General features: G+C 37.2%; 1 protein-coding gene across 2 annotated transcripts; it reads left to right on the top strand.

Moving 5' to 3' along the window:
- The first annotated feature begins 244 nt into the window (after positions 1-244).
- On the top strand, positions 245-18,433 carry LOC114474507 (nuclear mitotic apparatus protein 1). Of its 2 annotated transcripts, XM_028464883.1 has the most exons (24): positions 245-349; positions 568-652; positions 756-841; positions 1,935-2,008; positions 2,162-2,250; positions 2,342-2,416; positions 2,530-2,623; positions 2,749-2,905; positions 3,908-4,047; positions 6,707-6,818; positions 7,387-7,504; positions 7,619-7,759; positions 8,204-8,317; positions 8,450-12,418; positions 12,497-12,706; positions 12,796-12,983; positions 13,171-13,308; positions 13,768-13,870; positions 14,153-14,348; positions 15,021-15,157; positions 15,395-15,688; positions 15,800-15,898; positions 16,002-16,310; positions 18,224-18,433. In XM_028464883.1, exons 2-24 carry the CDS (start codon positions 614-616, stop codon positions 18,245-18,247), a joined length of 6,906 nt encoding a protein of 2,301 aa, XP_028320684.1. In that variant the 5' UTR covers positions 245-349; positions 568-613; the 3' UTR covers positions 18,248-18,433. The 2 variants fall into 2 exon arrangements, with proteins under 2 accessions (XP_028320684.1, XP_028320685.1); XM_028464884.1 differs by lacking the exons at positions 245-349; positions 568-652; positions 756-841; ... (7 more) ...; positions 7,387-7,504; positions 7,619-7,759 and having other exon boundaries at positions 8,452-12,418.
- Positions 18,434-18,981: the final 548 nt, after the last annotated feature.

Raw genomic sequence — 18,981 nt, 5'->3', positions numbered from 1 at the left:
CAAGTGCATTGTGGGACTTGTAGTTGCTCAATGAAGGAACGTACTACTCGTTATTTAACACAAATTGTTAAAAGTACCTAAATAACATCTGACTTTTTTTTTTTTTTTTTTTCAAATAAATTTGATCAGAACAGATGATTAAAATAAAACGTAGTTAAAGAGGATCTAATTTAAACCAATCAGCGTTTCCTGATTCCAGGAGCGTCAGTGCGTGCTTTCTGATTGGCTGGTTCAGTCTGTTTGAAACACGTTTAAGTTTTGAAGCGGTTAGCTTGCTTTGCAGTCGTCGCTGTCTTCTTTTACAGACGAACACCACGGAAACAGGGACAGGGGTCGTTTAGCTTTTAAGGTAACGTATTGGATACTTTTGTGATAATTAAACATTAATATGTCACATTTTACAATACAGTGACGTTAGTTGTTTAAGGCTCGTCTCAATAAGGACTCTGTGAAAGTTGTGTTTTTGCTTAGCACGCTTGTGGAAATAAGCTAAGTATCTTAGCATATCGGCTAAAATAGTTGTGTACTGGCTCATTATTTATTCATTGTAGACTTCTTATCTTTTAGGTTTCGGGGTAAAGTATCCCCTTTTTTTAAATCTTGGTTAGTCAAGATGACCGCTAATCTGGGTGTTAAAGCTCTTCTTGAGTGGGTAAGTCAACTATTTATGTTTTCCCAGTTCAGCCCAAACATTGATGAGGTTAATCTGCAACCATGCGGAATGTACCATTGTATTTTAATCTCTTGTTTTGCAGGTCAACAGTGTAAATCTTTCCGACAGGGAAATACATATTGATGATTTTCAGGATGGAGCTCTCTTGTTAAAACTTGTTGCTGTACTGTAAGTAAAAGCAATACTCTTGAAATAGATTTGACCTGCATTAAAAAAGTATATATCTTTAGAGCGTAAGCCTTTTCACACTTTGGAAGTGCGCATGCGCGACCAGCGAGGGTCATAGGTCAAGAGGGGTATAAATGTAAACACGACCCTGTTTGTGCTATGCGCTGAGATTTTCAGTGGTCTTTTTGTGCAGTAAAGGTAGGTCTAATCTATCTGACATTCAATATATTGCAACACTCAGACTGCAGTCACTCACTTTAACCAGCTTTCAATGAGTATTAATAAAACAGTATGTTTTTTTCCCTCATCAGAATAGTTTTACTGCCAAGTAGAGTTTAAAATAATACAAGGAAAGTGACTTGGTCTAATTTTAATATGTTCATGATTAACAATTCCATATGACACCAGGGATGTGGACCAGACAGGTATTACAGTATGAGTTCTCACTTTGAAAAAGTACATTTATGAGGTACACCATTCATTAACCAGGTCCATATGATTACTTTTTTATTAAGCTATTATTTTTATTTAAATTTACAAATTTAAAGGAAGTGCACGATGGACAGGTGATTTCATTTGCACAATTTCTTAGTGTAGTCTTGCACCTTTTTTCTGCGTGTGTTCAATTATTTTTATTAGTGTTGTTTTTTAATACACCGCTCTTTGCCGTTTATACTGTACTTATACTTTATTAAAACACTCGGTGTTTAATAAAGTATTTTCTGCTTCTGATTAAGTGAAACAGCACTGATCAGACAATTCATGTTTACAAAATGTGACTATAACCTGGGTCACTGTTGAAACGTCAGGCAAAACCAGAATTTTCAGCTTGTGTGCAGCATTAGCTTTAGCAGCGAACTCAGTCTTTCTGCCTTGGAGACTAATGCCACGTTTGTGCAAAAAATCTTTGAAGGAATCAATGCTTTAATAGCAAAAATAATCAAAATCTCTCAGACTTGCTTCCTACACCATCAGCGAGTTTATCCTTTTTGACCTTTGACCTAATGCGGAAGAACTGAACCAGAGCGAGAGTGTGAAAAGGCTTATTGAACAAGATGGATTTGTTTGTTAAAATGCCAATCCATTTTCCTAGGAAAAAACAATCCAGCTTGGAAGCCAGCAATGACATTGAGGAGCGCTTCAGGCTTGTTGCAGAATTTGTGGAAAGTAAGTTTAAAAAAAAATATATATATATATATATTATTGAAATGTGAATTCTTCCACCAATTCAGGCTCACAGGCAAACTTTGTGTTTTTGGTCAGCTCTTGTTGTTGTAACATATTACTTGAGTTGAGTTTAATTACTATTGTTTTCTTCAGGGGAATGTCGATTTAGAACAGCCAAAGGTACTTCCTTATCATGGGACAACATTAAAAAAGGCATCAACCTATCGATAGAGATTTCAAAGGTACCACATATATGTAGACAAAAAAATACAAAACTAACTGACTTATTTAGAGTGCAACTATGATTTAAAAAATGTATTTGGATGTCTCTAGGTGCTGCTGTTGCTATTGTATCATGACATGATGAATGACCGTTGCACTCTGATGACACTGGATAGTGAGGTTGAGGTAAGAAAGGAATTTAAATTTACTTCAAAATGTTGTTTAGCTTTGCTTCCACGTTATTTTAATGTTGTGCTTTCATTTAATGCAGTAATGTTAATGTCTTTCCCCTTTTTTAGCAAGAATTAGCCCACCTAACTGAGTCTTTTGTCTTGGAGAGTGAAGGCAATGTTTACCTCAACATTGGACTTGATCACTATTTGGCCAGAAAATGTGAGTTTTTTTCTGTACTGCACTTGATTTGGGAGAAAAATGCAATACTTGTTGAGAGATGTATTACATTGAATAATATTGGATTTTTAGTTTGGCTTTAATGTGAAAACTGTAAACCGTCCTAGATCTTTCAGTTTGCCGTGAAATATTTGAGCGATCTGAAACCACCTCAACCTCAAATGTGTCGACCATCTCTTCACTCTCGGATGATTCTCCAGTTTTCCATCGGGCGCAGAAAGTCACATTTGTGGATGTAGAAACTGTGGCTTCTTCCTCGCTCAGGTATTACTATATTCCAAGTTATGTTTTTGTGCAGTCAATGTTTGTGTTGTACCTTTACAGGTAGGGCTGGGCGATACGGCCTTTTATAAATACCGCGATATTTTTAGGCCATGTCACGATACACGATATATATCTCGATATTTTGCATTACCCTTGAATTAACACTTTGATGCACAAAATCACACCAGTATGATGATTCTATATGTCTACATTAAAACATTCTTGATCATACTGCATTAATATATGCCAATTTTAAACTTTCATGCAAAAAAGGGGATATCACAACTAAGTCAAAGTTGACATAACTGTATTTATTAAACAGTGAGTGGCTCAAACATAAAATTGTCAACAGAAAGTGCACGTTCTGTGCAAAATTGTCACAGAGACATTTCAAAACAAGACATTAGTGCAGGATGCAACTCACATGGCATTTCAAAACACAAAATTAAAGTGCACTTTTTGTACATAATGCCACTACAATATTTTAAAACAAATAGTGCCCTTTTGTGCATGTTGTCATTAAGATGACATTTCAAAAAAAAAAAAAAGTCCGCGAGTTTAACGGTATGGTCATTTTCAACACCGCACAGACTACAAGCTGCGATATATCGAGTATATTCGATATATCGCCCAGCCCTATTTACAGGTGAACTTCCATTCATCCATCATTAATCTCTGCTTAGTTTAATTAAAAAGGACGTATTGATTTAGGAAAGTACGCCTGTGCTATTCCAATGTGTAAAAGATTTATTTAGATGCTAATTTAAAAGTACTGTTTCTATCATTTGACTTATATCCTTTTAAAATGTCTAATTAATGGGGTATTTAAGCTTGTGATGGTTGATCAATTTAATTAAAAATCATTCAATTGGATTTGCAACAATGTGAGTGGACTTAGATGCTCTGTTTGTGATAGAAATAAACTTCCCAATGTCAAATATCTATTTATTTATTATTTTTCCGTATAAACACTGACTTATTGTGTGCTCATCTATTCCCCAGTAAGTCTCCTTTAGAGGATGTCATGAACACACCAAAATTTCAAGTAAGGAAATTAAAAAGACAGATGATCGTGGAAAGAGACTACAGAGACAATTTGGAGAAGGACCTGGCCACCAAGCTTGCACTTGTTGCAAAGAGAGGTACTTTAAAGTTTGTGTTGGAACTGAAAATTATATTTGCAGCGTCCCCACGGTCATGAAATTCCTGGAAATGTTATGGAATTTGGAAAAGTCATGGAATAATTTCACTGTTTTGGAAATAAAGCTTATTTTGTTTAAAATCCAACCTTTGCTATTACTATAGGAAAGTGCTTCCCAAACTTTTTGTGGCCACGGTACACCAAAGGACAAGTAAAAATCTGAAGACACATTTTTGTGCAAAATAGCCTTTATAACACGTGTTATCACTCATTATGTACAATATCTGTAAATGTGCATAATTATTATATAACTATATTACTCATAAAATATGAATTAACAAAACAAAAAAATAAAAACTAGGTTTAGAGTTTGCCTATGTATTATTAAATGAGTGCATACAAAGTAGTAAATTAAAACATGATTATTTGTGTGTATTTGTATATTGCAATACTTGGGGCCCTATAAAATCTGCTTTATTTTTTTTCCCAAATTCCATGTTTTCCACATTAATTTTTTAAAATTCCTTGGTTTTTTTTCCCAAAATATTAGTTTTTTACTCCTGTGAGAAAACAAAATAAATACTAATGAATAAAAAAACAATAATTAAACGAAAAATGTATGTCAAAAATAAGTAAGATACAATTAAAAGGTAGATATAAGATGTAGTGGATTATTCTGACAGCTCTTTTTTAATTATTCAGATTTCATTTAAAGATGTATGAGAACAGCATTAATGTCACCCAATTGCAAATTCCACTCAGGAATCAATGGGTTACTGAATCTGATCAGGTTTATTGCTCAACTTAACAACTGTATCTACATATGTTCTGTAGCACAGATTAGATGTTGTTAACACACTGACTCAGAGCATGTTATCATGGAGAAGCGATGCATGAGAAACGGACAGATTTTCACACACTCAGTAAAGTTAAGCGGGCAGTGCCGGCTCTGTAGTGAGGAGTCAGTGATATTTGTAGTTTTTTGGTAGTTTAGACGAGAGGTTTTGGAGCTGTTTGAAGTGGCCAGAATGGGAGGGGAGTGGGCAGTGCACCTAATAAATGGTCCATTACCCCATTAAAAAAAAAAAAAAAAAATGTTCCTTTTCCTCACGGTGACGGCGTTTCATGGCGATTCAGTTCGTTTCCGCGTTCAACAGTGGATTCTGTTTTCATTGGTCCATTCCGTGATTCCATTAAAGTGGATTTTTTAGGGCCCAAATAATAATGTATGGTTGTCACAAAATCCCACGGCACACCAGTATGCCACTGCACACCGTTTGGGAACCACTGCTATAGGATGTTACAGTTCCTTAAAGCTGCAATATGTAACTTTTTTTTTTTTTTGGCATCATTTGGTCAAAAATCCGTAATCGTCTTTGAGCATATTGTTATCAAAGTGTTCTGAGTGGACAGTGAACAATCTCCTTCTCCTGGCCCTGTTAAATGACATTTAGAAATCCAAGAGCATGACGCTCTGAGAATCTGGACGTCAGCCAATCAGAGATCTTTATACAAACACGTGTGCTCTATGAGCTGTTTTTGGCGTTACTATTGGCTGCTCAACTGAAGTCAGATTCGTTCAGGTACCCTCGGTAGTAAGTGAGATGATGGACGTCCAAGCAGAAGTCTCCATAATGGCATTGGACACAACAGTTACACAGCAAATCAAGAGGAAAAAGACATACCGAGGTGGAGAAGCAACAGTTTAAAGCCACAAACACTGAGGAGGAACGGCTCGCTTCTCACCACACACACATTAGTGTCAGAGAGAGAATGAGTACAGACACGATGAATTGCGTGTAAACCAAGAGAAGCTTGTTCAAGGTGAATTAATTAATTCATGAATTCATTTTTTTTTTTTTAAAAAGTGAATTAATTTAATATTCTGGATGCGGAGTGATGGTTGTCAGTCCGCTCAGAGCGGCAGGTAGCCTAGATCACAGCCCCCTTTGTATGTGCTTATGGCAGGGATGAGCTGACGGCGGCAGCTGCTGCTGAGGACAAAAACTACAGATTAATATGTGTATTCATGTTAGAGTCTTTAAAACACCAGAAAAATCTCCAATAACACAAGATAAAGTCCATACACTTGTCACTAGTCTATATTGAGAAAAAAGTTGCTAAGAGTCTTCACAAAATACACCGGTAAGGGAGGTTGAGTTTTGGTTTTAAAACAGAGCGGAGAGAGGATTCTACATACTGCAGCTTTACCCCTAACACCTTGTGTTGTACAACGCTTTCAATAAAAGTTTCTGTTAATTGAAATTGTAATCTTATAATTAAACATAGTAGCACTAAGTTTGTAGTTGTTTAATGTTACATTCCATAGCTGATGCAACGTTATTTTAAAAAATATTGCAAAATGGATGTCAAAGACAATTGCGCCATTATACGATGTAATATGATAAGTGATGGACACAACTTGCATTCCCTGTGCCACATTTTTGCTACAAACTATGGCACACTTTCAGACCTCTGTTAATTAGTACACTGGAACGACACGCTCATTTCTGCTCTCTACTGGTTTAAAATTTTGTTCCCTTATTAAAATTCAGTTTGTGTTGCTTGTGTTTTTCCCCAGCTCTATATTTAACTTTTTTCATTTTTTATTGTTTTTCTTCCTCTTATTGAATCTTCTCTGTATGTTGCCCGTTTTGTAGAGACTTATATTAACCAGCTGCAGTACCGCCTTGATAAACTGAAAGAAGAACAGAGTGAGCAGGAGCAGAATTCAAGACAGCAGCTCAAAGAGCTCGAGGCAAAAAACACCATGTAAGAAACTAGGTGTTTTTATGCATTTGTTTCTGTTGAGAGTATTAGACATATTAAAGGCTGTTGGATTTTACAGTTTTCTCGTGCTGTGTTTATTTGCTAAAGTGACAGTTATTAAATCAGTTTAAATTGCCAGTTAATAAAAAAATAATGTAATTGATTACATACTGTGTATGTTTAAAGGTTAACATTCTCTCGCAAAAAGATTTAAATATTTACCATGAGCATTTTTTTATGTATTAAAAAAAGAAGAACTAAAGTCCACAATTGTTTTAGAGATGTTGCGGTTTTTCCTAAAACCGATTAAAATATGTGTTTATTAAACACACATTGTACAAATTCTGCCAGTGTTGTTAAACTTAAGAGCACAACTGTAGAGTTTTGAATTTTCCTTTCATAAGCTGACGGATCAGAAAGTGCTTTTGTTTTTAATAACTTAATTTGTTCCTTAGAACGTCTTACTCTTCAGCGCATCATTAGATTTCAATTGATATGAATGAAATTCATTTATGAAATTTTTTATTCACCCATTGTCTTAACAACATTTTAAATTGTTTTTCTGCTACAGTTTGCAGAACCGTCTGAATGAAATATTAAAGGAAAATAAAGATCTGAAAAATACATCTTCACTTATGGAGCACAAAGTGGATGAACTCACAGATGAAAATGGTTCACTTTCTTCTCAGGTAATGATACTAGACTTTCTGCTTTCGAATCATAATTTCAGTAATATTTTTTCATCTACAACTTACAACTTTTTCCTTTTTTTCCCCCCCTTTTTTTGTTCTTCTTCCCCCTAGATGAGAGCCGTATGCTCACAGCTGGCCATGTTTGAGGCAGAAGTGAGCAGACTTACAGAAACTCAAGCCATCACTCATGTAGAGTGGAAAAACCAAACAAGTCATCTGCAGTCTGAGCTCACCCAAGCAACTGCTCAAAAGGTGAGGTAAAAAATGACTGATGGCTGAAAGTAGATTTAAAATTATAGAGGTTGTCAAATAATTGTTCTATGTAAAGGTAGGACTGTGTTTTAGGTATACTATGGAATATTTTATTTTGGTATAAAAAAAATTGTTGTTCATTCTTTTGTTTTTGTTCTCATCTTTTATGGAATGTAGGGGAATGAGAACTATTAATAGTGTCCATCAAACTTATAAAGTAGTTTTTTCAGTGGCTGTAAAAGGGCAAAGCAGATGCATAAAAAAAATTCTTATCTTAAAAAAATGCAGCTATACATGACTTATAACATTTTGTTCATTTGTCTACATTTTTAAACTGTATAAATATTGACTAACTCTCCAAAATTAAAAAAACAAAAAAAAAAACCAAGATTAACCAGCACTCATTTATTTTTTAAATGTATCTTTTTTTTTTACCCCCCTCAGGAGCTACTGACTGAGCAAATTCAAATCCTTCAGGGAAAGATCAGCTATCTAGAGGATGAAATTTGCAAAGCTTCAAAGGAAGAAGTTGGAGAGAATATGGGGCCTGTAATAGAGGTGAGATGCTTGATGTGAATTAAAAAAGTTATTTAGGTATTGGCATTTAGTGCATTTCATAAACAAGGTAACTCATATCAATATGATGGAAAAATGTCCTGTATTTATGATAATTATTGTATTTGTTGCTAGAGAGAAATGCTGGAAACTGAGATCAAATGTTTGAAGAATGAGTTGGACCAAACAGTTTGCTCTTTGGGAAAGGCTGAGATGGAGATTGATGCCAAATCTAAGCAGTTGGTTCAGTTCCAAGAAGAAATTTCTCAGCAAAAAGAGCTCTGGCAAAACCAAAAGTTGCAATCTGAAGAAATAATTCAAGCTAAGGATGAAAGTTTAGACAAGTTGCAAAATGACATGGCCGAAGAGAGAGTAGTTCTCCAACAAGAGATCCATAATCTTCAACATCACCTCAAGCTGGCTGAGCAGCAGAAGCTTGAGCAGATGACCAGGCTCCAAGACCACATTACTGCTTGTAAACAAGAAATTGAAAGGCTGAAGGAAATAAAACAAGAGAAGGAAGTCCTTTTATACCAGACTGAAGAAACTGTAAAGGATTTAAGGACAAAGCTGTCTGCAGCTACTTCTTTGGCCGCTGACAAAGAACAGCAAATTAACAATCTCAAAGAACAGGTTGATATGCTTACAGATGCAGCTATAAAAACCAAAGATGAAATCCAAGCCAAAGAGCAAACCCTTTCCAATTTACTTGTTGAGAAGTCAAACGAGCAAGAATTTTTTAATCAGAAAATTCTGACCTTAACAGCCCAAGTAGAAGATATTACTTCATCTCTAAAAGCAGCTGAGTCAGAAATTCAACAGAAGCAGGACCTACTGACTAAATCCCAACAAGATAATAACAAACAAACCGATGCACTCAAGCAGCAAATACAGTTGTTTGAAGAAGAGTTACACAAACAGAATTCAGAGATGCAGGAAAAAAATGTGCAGCTCAGTACCCTAAGAGAGGAGATGGCACACCAGTCTCAATTACGAGAACAAGAGATTAATGATCTAAAAAGCCAATTGCAAAACTTGAAAAACTCTTTTAGAGATGTTGAGAATCAAGCTGTGGCCAAACAAACTCAGTTTGCACTGCAGCAGGAGGAAAATGCCCAAGAGAAGGCGCTCCTCCAGGAAAAACTCTCCACTTCTACAGAGCAACTGAGAAGTATGACGGAGGAAATTCAGACTAGAGAGGAACAGATTAACCTTTTAAAAAGTGAAAGTGAAAAAGAGGCAGAACAGCTACATAAGCAGATCCAGGATTTACTGAATCAAGTTGAATCTCTGAATTTGTCCTTTGAGTCAGCGAATGAGAACCTACAATCCAAGGAAAGTCTGTTTGCTGAGCAGCAACTTAAAAGCACTCAACATTTAGAAGAGCTTCAGACACAGATGGTCACATCCCAAGAGGAGGTTAAAAGGTTAAATGCAGAGCTTCTTACAAAGGAAGAACAACTTGCTGTGTTTCAGATCAATTCTTCTAAACACTCTGAATTGCTGCAGCAGGAGCTTGCAAGTCTAAAGGAACAAAGAAAAAGCCTCAGTGAATTACTGGACATTGCCAAGGACCACGTAAAGGCAAAAGAAGAATTACTGGTCAAGCAGGAACAGGATGGTATTTTAAAAATTGAGGAGCTTAAGAAAGCTAAAGTCATGCTTGAACAGGAGATGAATTCAATGAAGCAGGATATACAAAACAAACAAGACAAGATTGACAACCTAAAGCGTGAGAGCTGTCAGGAATCAGAGATTTTCCAAACAGAGATCCAAAATCTTAGGGATCAAATCCAACAATTGAATCAGTCGCTTAATTCCGCCACTCATCATCTCAAGGTTAAAGGTGATTTGCTGGTGCAGAAAGAACTGGAGATTTCTCAGCAAAAAGACAAAGTTCAAAATTCGGTGGAAACATCAGCGAAAGAGATCGAAAGTCTTAAAAAACAAATCCAAGCCAAAGAAAGCGAGTTACTTGGTCTGCGAAAAGAAAATGCTGGACACTCAAACATACTAGAGCAGGAAATTACAACTTTAAAATTGCAACTTGAAAACACGAGGGACTCTCTAACAAAGGCTGAGGAAAAGGTTCAGTCTCAGATGGACATTCTCAGTGAACAGGAACGGGAACATGCTTTAGGGAGGGACATTCTTCAGCAACAACTCATTGCATCTGAAGACACTGTAAAATGCCTGAACGAGAGGATTCAGGCAAAGGAGAATCAGATTAATATGTTGAATTGTCAGCATTCTGAAGAAGCAGAAGAAATGCGTCAAACCATCCAGAAATGTAAGAATCAAGTTGAATGTCTTGATTTGTCCTTGAAAAAAGCTGAGGAGAATTTGCAATCTAAGGAAAGCTTATTTGCTGAGCAGCAACTCAAATACACTCAAGATGTAGAGGAGCTCCGGGCACAGATGCAAAGATCGCAAGAGAAAGTTCAAAAGTTAAATGCAGAAATTGAGGTCAAGGATGAGCAACTTGTTCGATTAAAGACTGACACTTCTACACACTCCTTTACTGTGCAGAAGGAGCTGGAAAATCTCACAGAACAAATAAAGACTATGGACACATCACTTGAAGTTGCCATGGATCAACTTAAAGCTAAAGATGACTTGATTGCCCAACTGAAACAAAACACCACTTCCAAGTTGGAAGGACTTGAGGTACAGGTAAATCATCTGACTCGAGAAATCCAAACTAAAGAAGAGGAGGTGGAATGTTTGAAGCAGGAGAGCTGCAGAATGTCTGAAACTCTACAGGCTGATGTACGAACCCTTGAAGATCAAGTACAAGCTGTTAAAGAATCACTAAAGACTGCAACAGAACAATGTCATGCAAAAGACATCTTGTTGGCTCAGAAGGAAAAGGAGATTGCCCAAGGTAAAGATGCTGTACAAAATATAATGAATACGTCTGAAAAAGAAATCCAAAGTCTTAAAGAACAGATGAAAGTGAAAGAAGAAGAGCATCTTACTTTGCAAAAAGACAGTAGTTTACACTCAAACTCGCTGGAGCAGGAAATTGTGACTTTGAAATTTCAGCTTAGTCAAACATCTGATCTGCTCATAAAGTCTGAGGAGAATACTCAGACTCATCTCGGCATCCTTAACAAACGGGAACAAAGCAATACTTGTGAAAGGAACGGTCTTCTGCAGCAACTGACTGATTCTGAGGAGGAAGTAAATAAAATAAAAGTTGAGATCCGTACTAAAGAGGAGCAGATGGCACAGCTAAAAACTGAGAGCTCTGAGCAGTTGGGATTGTTGAATCGTGAGATTGTAGTTTTTAGAACGCAAGTGGAAACACTCGAGTCCTCACTGAGGGAGGCAGAGCAGGTTATCAAAACTAAAGCAGATTTGATGTCCCAACTACAAGAAGAAAATAATCAGACTCTACAAATCCTGCAGGACAAAGCCCAACAAGTTGTGTTCCTCCAGGAAGAGCTTAACTCGCGTGACCAAATTTCCAACACCCAAGGGGAGTTGTTGCAAAAAGCTCAACTTAAAGCTGACATTAATGAGAAACTTTTGGCTGAGGTGAAAGAAGAGACCTCGAAAAAGACTGATTCACTACAGAAGGACATCTTGATGCTGAAAAAAGAGGTTGAAACCCTCTCGCTTAAACTTTTGGCTGAACAGCAAAACTATCTTAAAAACCAGCAGGAGTCATCTCGGACTATAAATCTTCTCCAACTGCAGCTTGCGGCAGCAGAGGCAGATGTGGAAAAACAGAAAGAAACCCAAGTGGAAAAGGCCAAACTTCAAGATGCAGCTCTCAGAGAAAAGGATGCGCTCTTTCAGGAAAAAGAAGCACTTTTATCGAGGATACTTCAGGCAGAGAAGACGGTCGAAGTCTTGGAAAAACGCATTGAAGACGTATGCTTTGAGAAAGAGAGACTTGCTCAAGCTCATCAAGCCAAAGAAAGGGAGAACATAGCTACTCGGAAATTGGAGTCTGTCTTGCTGCAGGAGGTGGAAATGCTTAAAGTTGAGAAAGAAAAACTGTTGAAGGAAAAGGCTGACAAAATTGTGAGAACCGAGATGGAATTCCATGAAAAACTCTCAGCTAAGTCAGAAGCTGCAGATCACTACAAGACCCAGGTCAGTGTAACTTTGCTAAACATCAGTGCAGTTTGGCTTGTTTTCAGTTGCTCTTAAAGTTTTGCATTAAATTCATAGATGGAGAATGCTGTGAGCCATTACAACAATAAGAAACAACTTCTTCAGAAAAGTCAAGAGGAGTTTGACAAGCTTAAGCATTCCTTCGAAGTTAAGGAGCGAGAAATAAAGGCTTTTGTCATGGAAAAGCAGCTGCTGCAGCTTGATTTGGATAAAGCCCAAGCTAATGAGAAAGCACTTTTAACCAAGGTGACCAGTTTGGAGGCCCAGGTGGGTTTTTTTCTCTAAGTGCCACAGTGTTTATCCTCTAAGGTACTGGTATGCTTAACTTATGTATACATTTTTCACCCTCACATTAGCTTGCCTTTGCTGATCGATCATTGCGTGCACAGAATAGAATTCCCAGTGATGGCAGCACTGCAGCAAGTTCATTCTATTTTGAGGTTCCAGTCACAGACTCTACTTGCACTAAAGCAGAGGTTAAGAGAAGCATGAGTGAGGACAGCCTGAGCCAGAGCTCATTGGATGACTCACTGAATACCACGAGGTAAGGGCTGTTTTTCTAGATTATGTTTGTCATTGACCAACTATAGAATCTAAGTAAGCTTGAGTTGAAGTTGAGGTGTGGAAGGCTACCTGGTGTCTGCACACAGTTGGCAAATAATTGTTAATAATCAAATCTTTGTAATGGTTGAAAAGCAACAACTGACTTTTTATTGAAAAATTTTTTCTAGAAAACTGTCTGCCCCTGATGAGTCGAGCACACCACTGGTTCGAAGCTCAGAACGCTTGGCCGCAAAACGATCTGCTCAAAGGACAGAGTCTTTGGAAACTCTGTACTTCACACCAATAAACACCCGACAGGTCAACAGGTCTGTAATTCAGTTGTGAATTTTTTCAAAAATCAGTCCTAAAATGTATTTAACTATTTAAAATCCTTTCTTTTTTTAAAGTACCATACTGCTAGCTTAGCAAATCTGCTAATAATAAAATGCCAAAGCAACACTTTTTTTTTTTTTTTTTTGGACCAACCAGCTAAAATAGGATAGTTTGGTATAACACACACTGATGCAATGATTTTCATTTTTTATTTCATCTGCTGACTGAAAGAGTTTAGGTTTGGGTATTAAACATTAAGAATTGAAGTTATTTGTAACAGTCTGCTCATACATTTTAGTACAAATTATTGCCATTTATAATTCTTTCAAATTTTTCTACAACTTTCCAAACTATTAAGCTTTAGGATTAAAAGTATTGTGTTGATGAATCGTCTGTAAGAAATGTATGAAATGCTGCCATATTCTATTGTTGCCATCATTTTTTTCCCCTAGGACTGGAGCGGAGATGAGAATTGGGCTAGATTCCACTTTAAAAAATCCAACTTCATCTGTCAAGCGGCGCAGGACCACACAAATAAACATCACCATGACCAAGGTGGCGAGACCTTTTACACATATATTAGGATAATGCATATAAACTGTCGAGAGATGTTCAACATTAGTTTTGAGTATCTTAAACACAGTGGGCCTACTGATACCCCACTGGATGCATATAAAATATCATAACAGCTGATAGCGCATCAACTCTTGTTACATTTCATGGCAAATATCTGCTGATGTTATCGCTCATCTCTAAAACTGTTTGCCACTGTCTGTGTCTTCATGAGAACTTATCTTAGTTTGACACACCTGTAAATGATTGTTTTAATTTAAATAGAAAACCCCAAGCGCTGGTGAAGATGAAACCTTTTACAGCCTTGCTTCAGCTCGCTCCCAGCCAAACCTCAGCAGTGCTCACTCTGTCCGGCCTGTTCCACTGGAGCTGTGTACCACACCTGCAAGACAAAGCAGTGGAGGCAGCGACCAGCTCATCGGTCTGCCAGGATACAGACGGAGCACGATCCACTCACAGAGTAAGCAATGAGCTCTTTCAGAGCTATCAATAAGTGGCAATTAAGTTATTATTTTTAAGTAAAATGGTGTATTATTTTTTTTTTTCTAAGCTGTTTAGTTTGTCTGGATTAATCAGTTTTGAAGTTCTTAACACATTTCGATTGATACTGTTATTTTTCCTGTGTCATTAACTTCTGTAAAATTAAGTCACTGACGGCAACTACGATTGATGCTCTTGTTCTATTTGAAGATTTTCCTAAATACCCCCAAAAAATGTCTTTAATGTGTAGCAAATAATCTCCATTAGATATAATTTGCAAAGTAACAGTTCACTTTAACCTGACTAATTGACTTGGTTGATTTATTCTTTATTTTAATTTGTGATAAAATGATAGTTACTGCATTTTTTTCTGTCAAATTCTGACAAATTTCTACTTTCAATGTCGGGCATTGAAATGCCTTAAAGATACATTATAGAAAATATGCCATAACTGGCCAACTAACCTGCAGAACCAATATGGTGACAATAGGAAATGTTCTTGCACTCAAATATAACATAATACAACTTTAGCACTGAGCACAGCAAGTAAATTCTATTCAGTGTTTAGGAGTTCATGTCAGAAATAGTAACAAGATTATTAAAGAACCATGATCATGTGCTTGAACCACTATTCTTCTGTGGTTTTGATCAGCTGCCAGTACGTTCTCTGTTGGAGCTGAGAACGAGCCTGACGGTGGACCAGAAGACTGGCTGAGAATCGCCGAGCTCCAGGCAAGGAACAAGGCAGTCCTTCCTCATCTGAAAAGCAGCTACCCTTTGGAGTGTGAGGTGAGACCATGTGACCTGAAAATTCTTGCTATTGGTAAATATTAGGATGAGGAAGCTATTAAAGTATCATTGGCAGTTAAATCTGTTACATTTCTAGCCGGATAAGTGTAAAATATTAGCTCTCACACTGAGAAAAAAGGTTTGAGCCCAACATGCACACCTAAAGTGTTTTTTGTTTTTTTTTTCCCCTCTCTCTTTTTTGCGGTGATTTAATGAAATCCTCACTTTGTCTCCCAGACTGGCCGTAGCAGCGCATTCATTTTTACGGATGAAGAACTGCGTATGGGTGATCCTTCTGACACGATCCGTCGCGCGTCCATGATGCCGGGCCAGCTACAAGACTCCCTGCTCTCCCATCGACAGTCTCTCATGCTGGGCCAGACGGGTGCTGCTGCAGGGACACGGTCTCACCGGTATTCCTTGATGCCAGGCCAGCTGCCATCAAAAACTATCGGATTCTCACAGCTGACAAGTCCAAAAGATGCAAAGCGGACATCTGCTGCGTTGTACTTCTACCCAACTTCACCTGAGGTTGGTTTTTAGAAATGCTTGTTGCTGTGAACATTAGTATTGACTGTAAAGGATAGATTGAGCATATATTTTCACTTAATTATCCCTTTCATTCTTGAAATCTATTTCCAGGTGAATAAGACGAAGGCCAGCTGCTTCCCTCGTCCTCTCACTCCAAAAAACAAGAACGTGAACAGTGGACCGTACCATCTTCAACAAGCTCTCAGTCCTGTGGGTTTGATGCCAAACTAACACATTATTTTAATCAACATTGTGACATGGATAAAACTATTGTCACTCCTTTTTTAACATTCGCACCTGTATTCTTTCCCAGGCTAAGCGGAGGGAGTCAACGATGTTCGTCATTGATAACACCCCAAACAAAAGTTATCTAAAGAAAGGCTTGTCCAAATTACGCAGCTCCACCCGTAAATCCCCTGGCAAGAGTTCAAAGAAGTCCCCCGTTCAACCAAGTGAGCGCCAGTACCAGGAAAACGCGCCCAATGGAAAGCCTCGTGCTGGAGGTGGCCGAGTCGCTCGCAGCACTAAGTCACCACAGGTGGCCTCTAAAGGCCTGAAGAAGTCTCCTCAAACTACCAGCAGGGCTGCAAAGTCTCCTGGACTGACTGCCAGCGCTCGCAAAGTAAGCACACGGTTCAATGTTCTCCATCAGTCTAGCACGAATGGTTTCAGAACAAAAAAATGATCCAATGTCTCATGTCTGAACATCTCTCAAGCTGAATTACTACAGTCTCTTTAGCACCAGTTATAGTGAAGCATTCTTACAGATTTTAAACATCTTATAGTTTTTTTTCTTTTTTAACATGCATCACATTACAGCAGATATGTTGTAAAATCCAGCCCCTAGCAGCATCCAGTCAGGCCCATAGGTCAGTTATTCACAGAGAAGATATTGATCACTGAGCAAAGCAGTTCAGTCTGATGTGTATGAAAGCCTTTTACCTTCATAGATTCTCTGATTTGCCAGCAGCAATTTGCAAGGTCAGATGAAATGCTGCAGAGCAATCTTAAAATCATGCATATTTTTTTAAGAAAGTAAGCTACGATTTTTCTAGTCTGGCCTGATTATGTCATATAGCTAGATCTGAATCCTGACTCAAAACTAGTTAAGGTAGATATTAGGGCTGGGACGATACCCTTTTGTCCTGATTCAATTTTAATCCCTATTCTTGGGTGCCGATTCAATTAAAATTACAATTCTGATTTTACAAGTATTGCGATTCTACAGTGACGTTTATCACAATTTTTTCCTTATCCAAACACATAAATTTGATCCTAAACTTCTAGAAATGTCAGAGTTCCAAAAAACAATGCACATCACATTCAGTCATTCACTGATTTATTATTATTTATTCAGTGATTTATTATTGTTTATACTGAAATAAATAACAAAATAAAACCTCCATCAGAAAGGAAGTAAACATGTACAAAACAACAAATTTGTACAGAATTTTTTGAAGTTGGTCAACTGAAAACACTTGGGAGTGTCTAGATTTGTGTGTAGGAACAGGAGCTGCTCAACATGCTGGTAGTTAGGGTGCTCCAAAAGAGAAGTCACAATGTACTGCAGTGTGAAGATCGGCCTCATTTTTCTGTCTGAGTTACAGTTAAAATCTCTTTTTCCTCTCATACTAACGACAGATGAAATGTTTGTGTGGAAAGCCTGATTTTATTAACTTCTTACATTTCTGCAGTCATCATCATCAATGTTTCACTTGGAATTTACTCTGTAGTGTGTGCGCACACATGACTGATCAGGCCGCAACGCTGCTCCCAGATAAATACAGCTTTGGTCATGTCTAAATCCGTTTCTCCATGGAAGGTTTAATCACGGTTGTTGGTTTGTTTGCCAAAGGGAAATCCCACACTGCTGCAAGTTTTCCTCAAGTTCGCACTCACTGGTTGGTGCGTTACTGCCACCCATTGGTCGCCCATGATAATGTGAATAATTCAATAAAAAAAACATTGATTCTGTGAAGGAAAATCGATTTGGTACCACACTTGGTAGATATTCCTGCTCTGCAGTTTTGTGATGTCAAACACACAAACTTACAGTATTAAGATAAATGGACACAGATTAGAGAATGCAGAATATATGTAATGAAGTGTTACATTCTAAACATCACTAATTTCTGTCTGCTTTATTTACCCACCTGTGAACAAGCATCAAATGCAATAGAGCTGCCTTGCAAAGCAACAAGTGCTTTTATGATGCAAACTTATTGTTCAAATATATGTCCCATGTCAGTAACTGCTGGGTTTATTTACTGTTTTCAGAACCAGAGGCCTTTTTAAATGGCGAGATTACCTGGCTGCAAATCTGAAGGTCTTTTTTTAATTCACTTGCGATATTGATGAATAGAGTTTGATTTAAGGTGATCATTCAAAGTAGATCTGTGGTTTCACTGCATGATGGCTCACTCATGGGTCCACGGTGTTATTTGGTAAAGCACTAACCACGCTGAGGCTTTTGGGTGTTTTTAAAAGTGCTTCTTTAAACTGGTGTAATCACTTCTTTTCTTTTTTTCTTCACAGATGATGCGCAGGATGAAAGTTTAAACGCTACTTCACCAATTGATGTCATAATCGGAGAGAACTCATTTATATTTCTTTTGTAAAAAATTTTTATTTTCCATCTCAATGTCATTTTAATTGTTTGTCTATTTGGACAGCTTTTTTAAATTTTCTCTTGTTCTTTTATGTAAGATATTTACATGGTTGTCAATAAAGATTTAAATACGGTCATTTTTGTTTGATCCACAGATGTATTTTTTCAATTCAGATATTGGTGAGTTTTGAGCAGATGGTTCTAACTTTTCATTCTCAATAGTACTCTATAAAGAACATTTTCAGAACTTGGTTGGGTTGTTTAGTCATAGAGCTTATTATTTTTGCATATTTATATATTATTGATAGTATTGGGATTTAACTTGAGTAGATAATTGTCTTTAATCTACTATAACTTTTGGGGAAAATAGAATAGTGTTGATGAATCATGCTTCACAAAGCATTAGACTGTTTTTTTTCTTTTTTTTTAATATTAAGAGTTTTTAATATAAACAAGATTAGCAGTCAATAATTCTAGATGATGGAATGGTCTTTCATTGTATCACAAAACCTATACTTCCTTATTCTGAACAGTAGGGGACGCCTTAACTACTGTGTCTGAAGTAGTTTAATGTAATAAGTCTTTTCACCCTCCTACTGGTTCAGTACTTCCGCTTTATGTCAAAGGTCAAGAGGGATAAACTCTAGCTGACAGTGTAGGAAGCAAGTCTGATAGATATATAGAT

This window comes from Gouania willdenowi, chromosome 13 (assembly GCF_900634775.1).
Source record: "Gouania willdenowi chromosome 13, fGouWil2.1, whole genome shotgun sequence".
In the NCBI taxonomy this organism is placed as follows: Eukaryota; Metazoa; Chordata; class Actinopteri; order Blenniiformes; family Gobiesocidae; genus Gouania; species Gouania willdenowi.
The sequence above is the reverse complement of the archived record's forward strand: the minus strand, read 5'-3'. Positions and strand labels throughout refer to the sequence as shown.

Bases quoted from the DNA above. Each gene is read 5' to 3' on its own strand.
- LOC114474507 (XM_028464883.1), top strand. From the start codon at position 614: ATGACCGCTAATCTGGGTGTTAAAGCTCTTCTTGAGTGG. The intron at 653-755 runs GTAAGTCAACTA...CTTGTTTTGCAG, and splicing joins TTAAAGCTCTTCTTGAGTGG to GTCAACAGTGTAAATCTTTC. The intron at 12,419-12,496 runs GTCAGTGTAACT...TTAAATTCATAG, and splicing joins CAGATCACTACAAGACCCAG to ATGGAGAATGCTGTGAGCCA.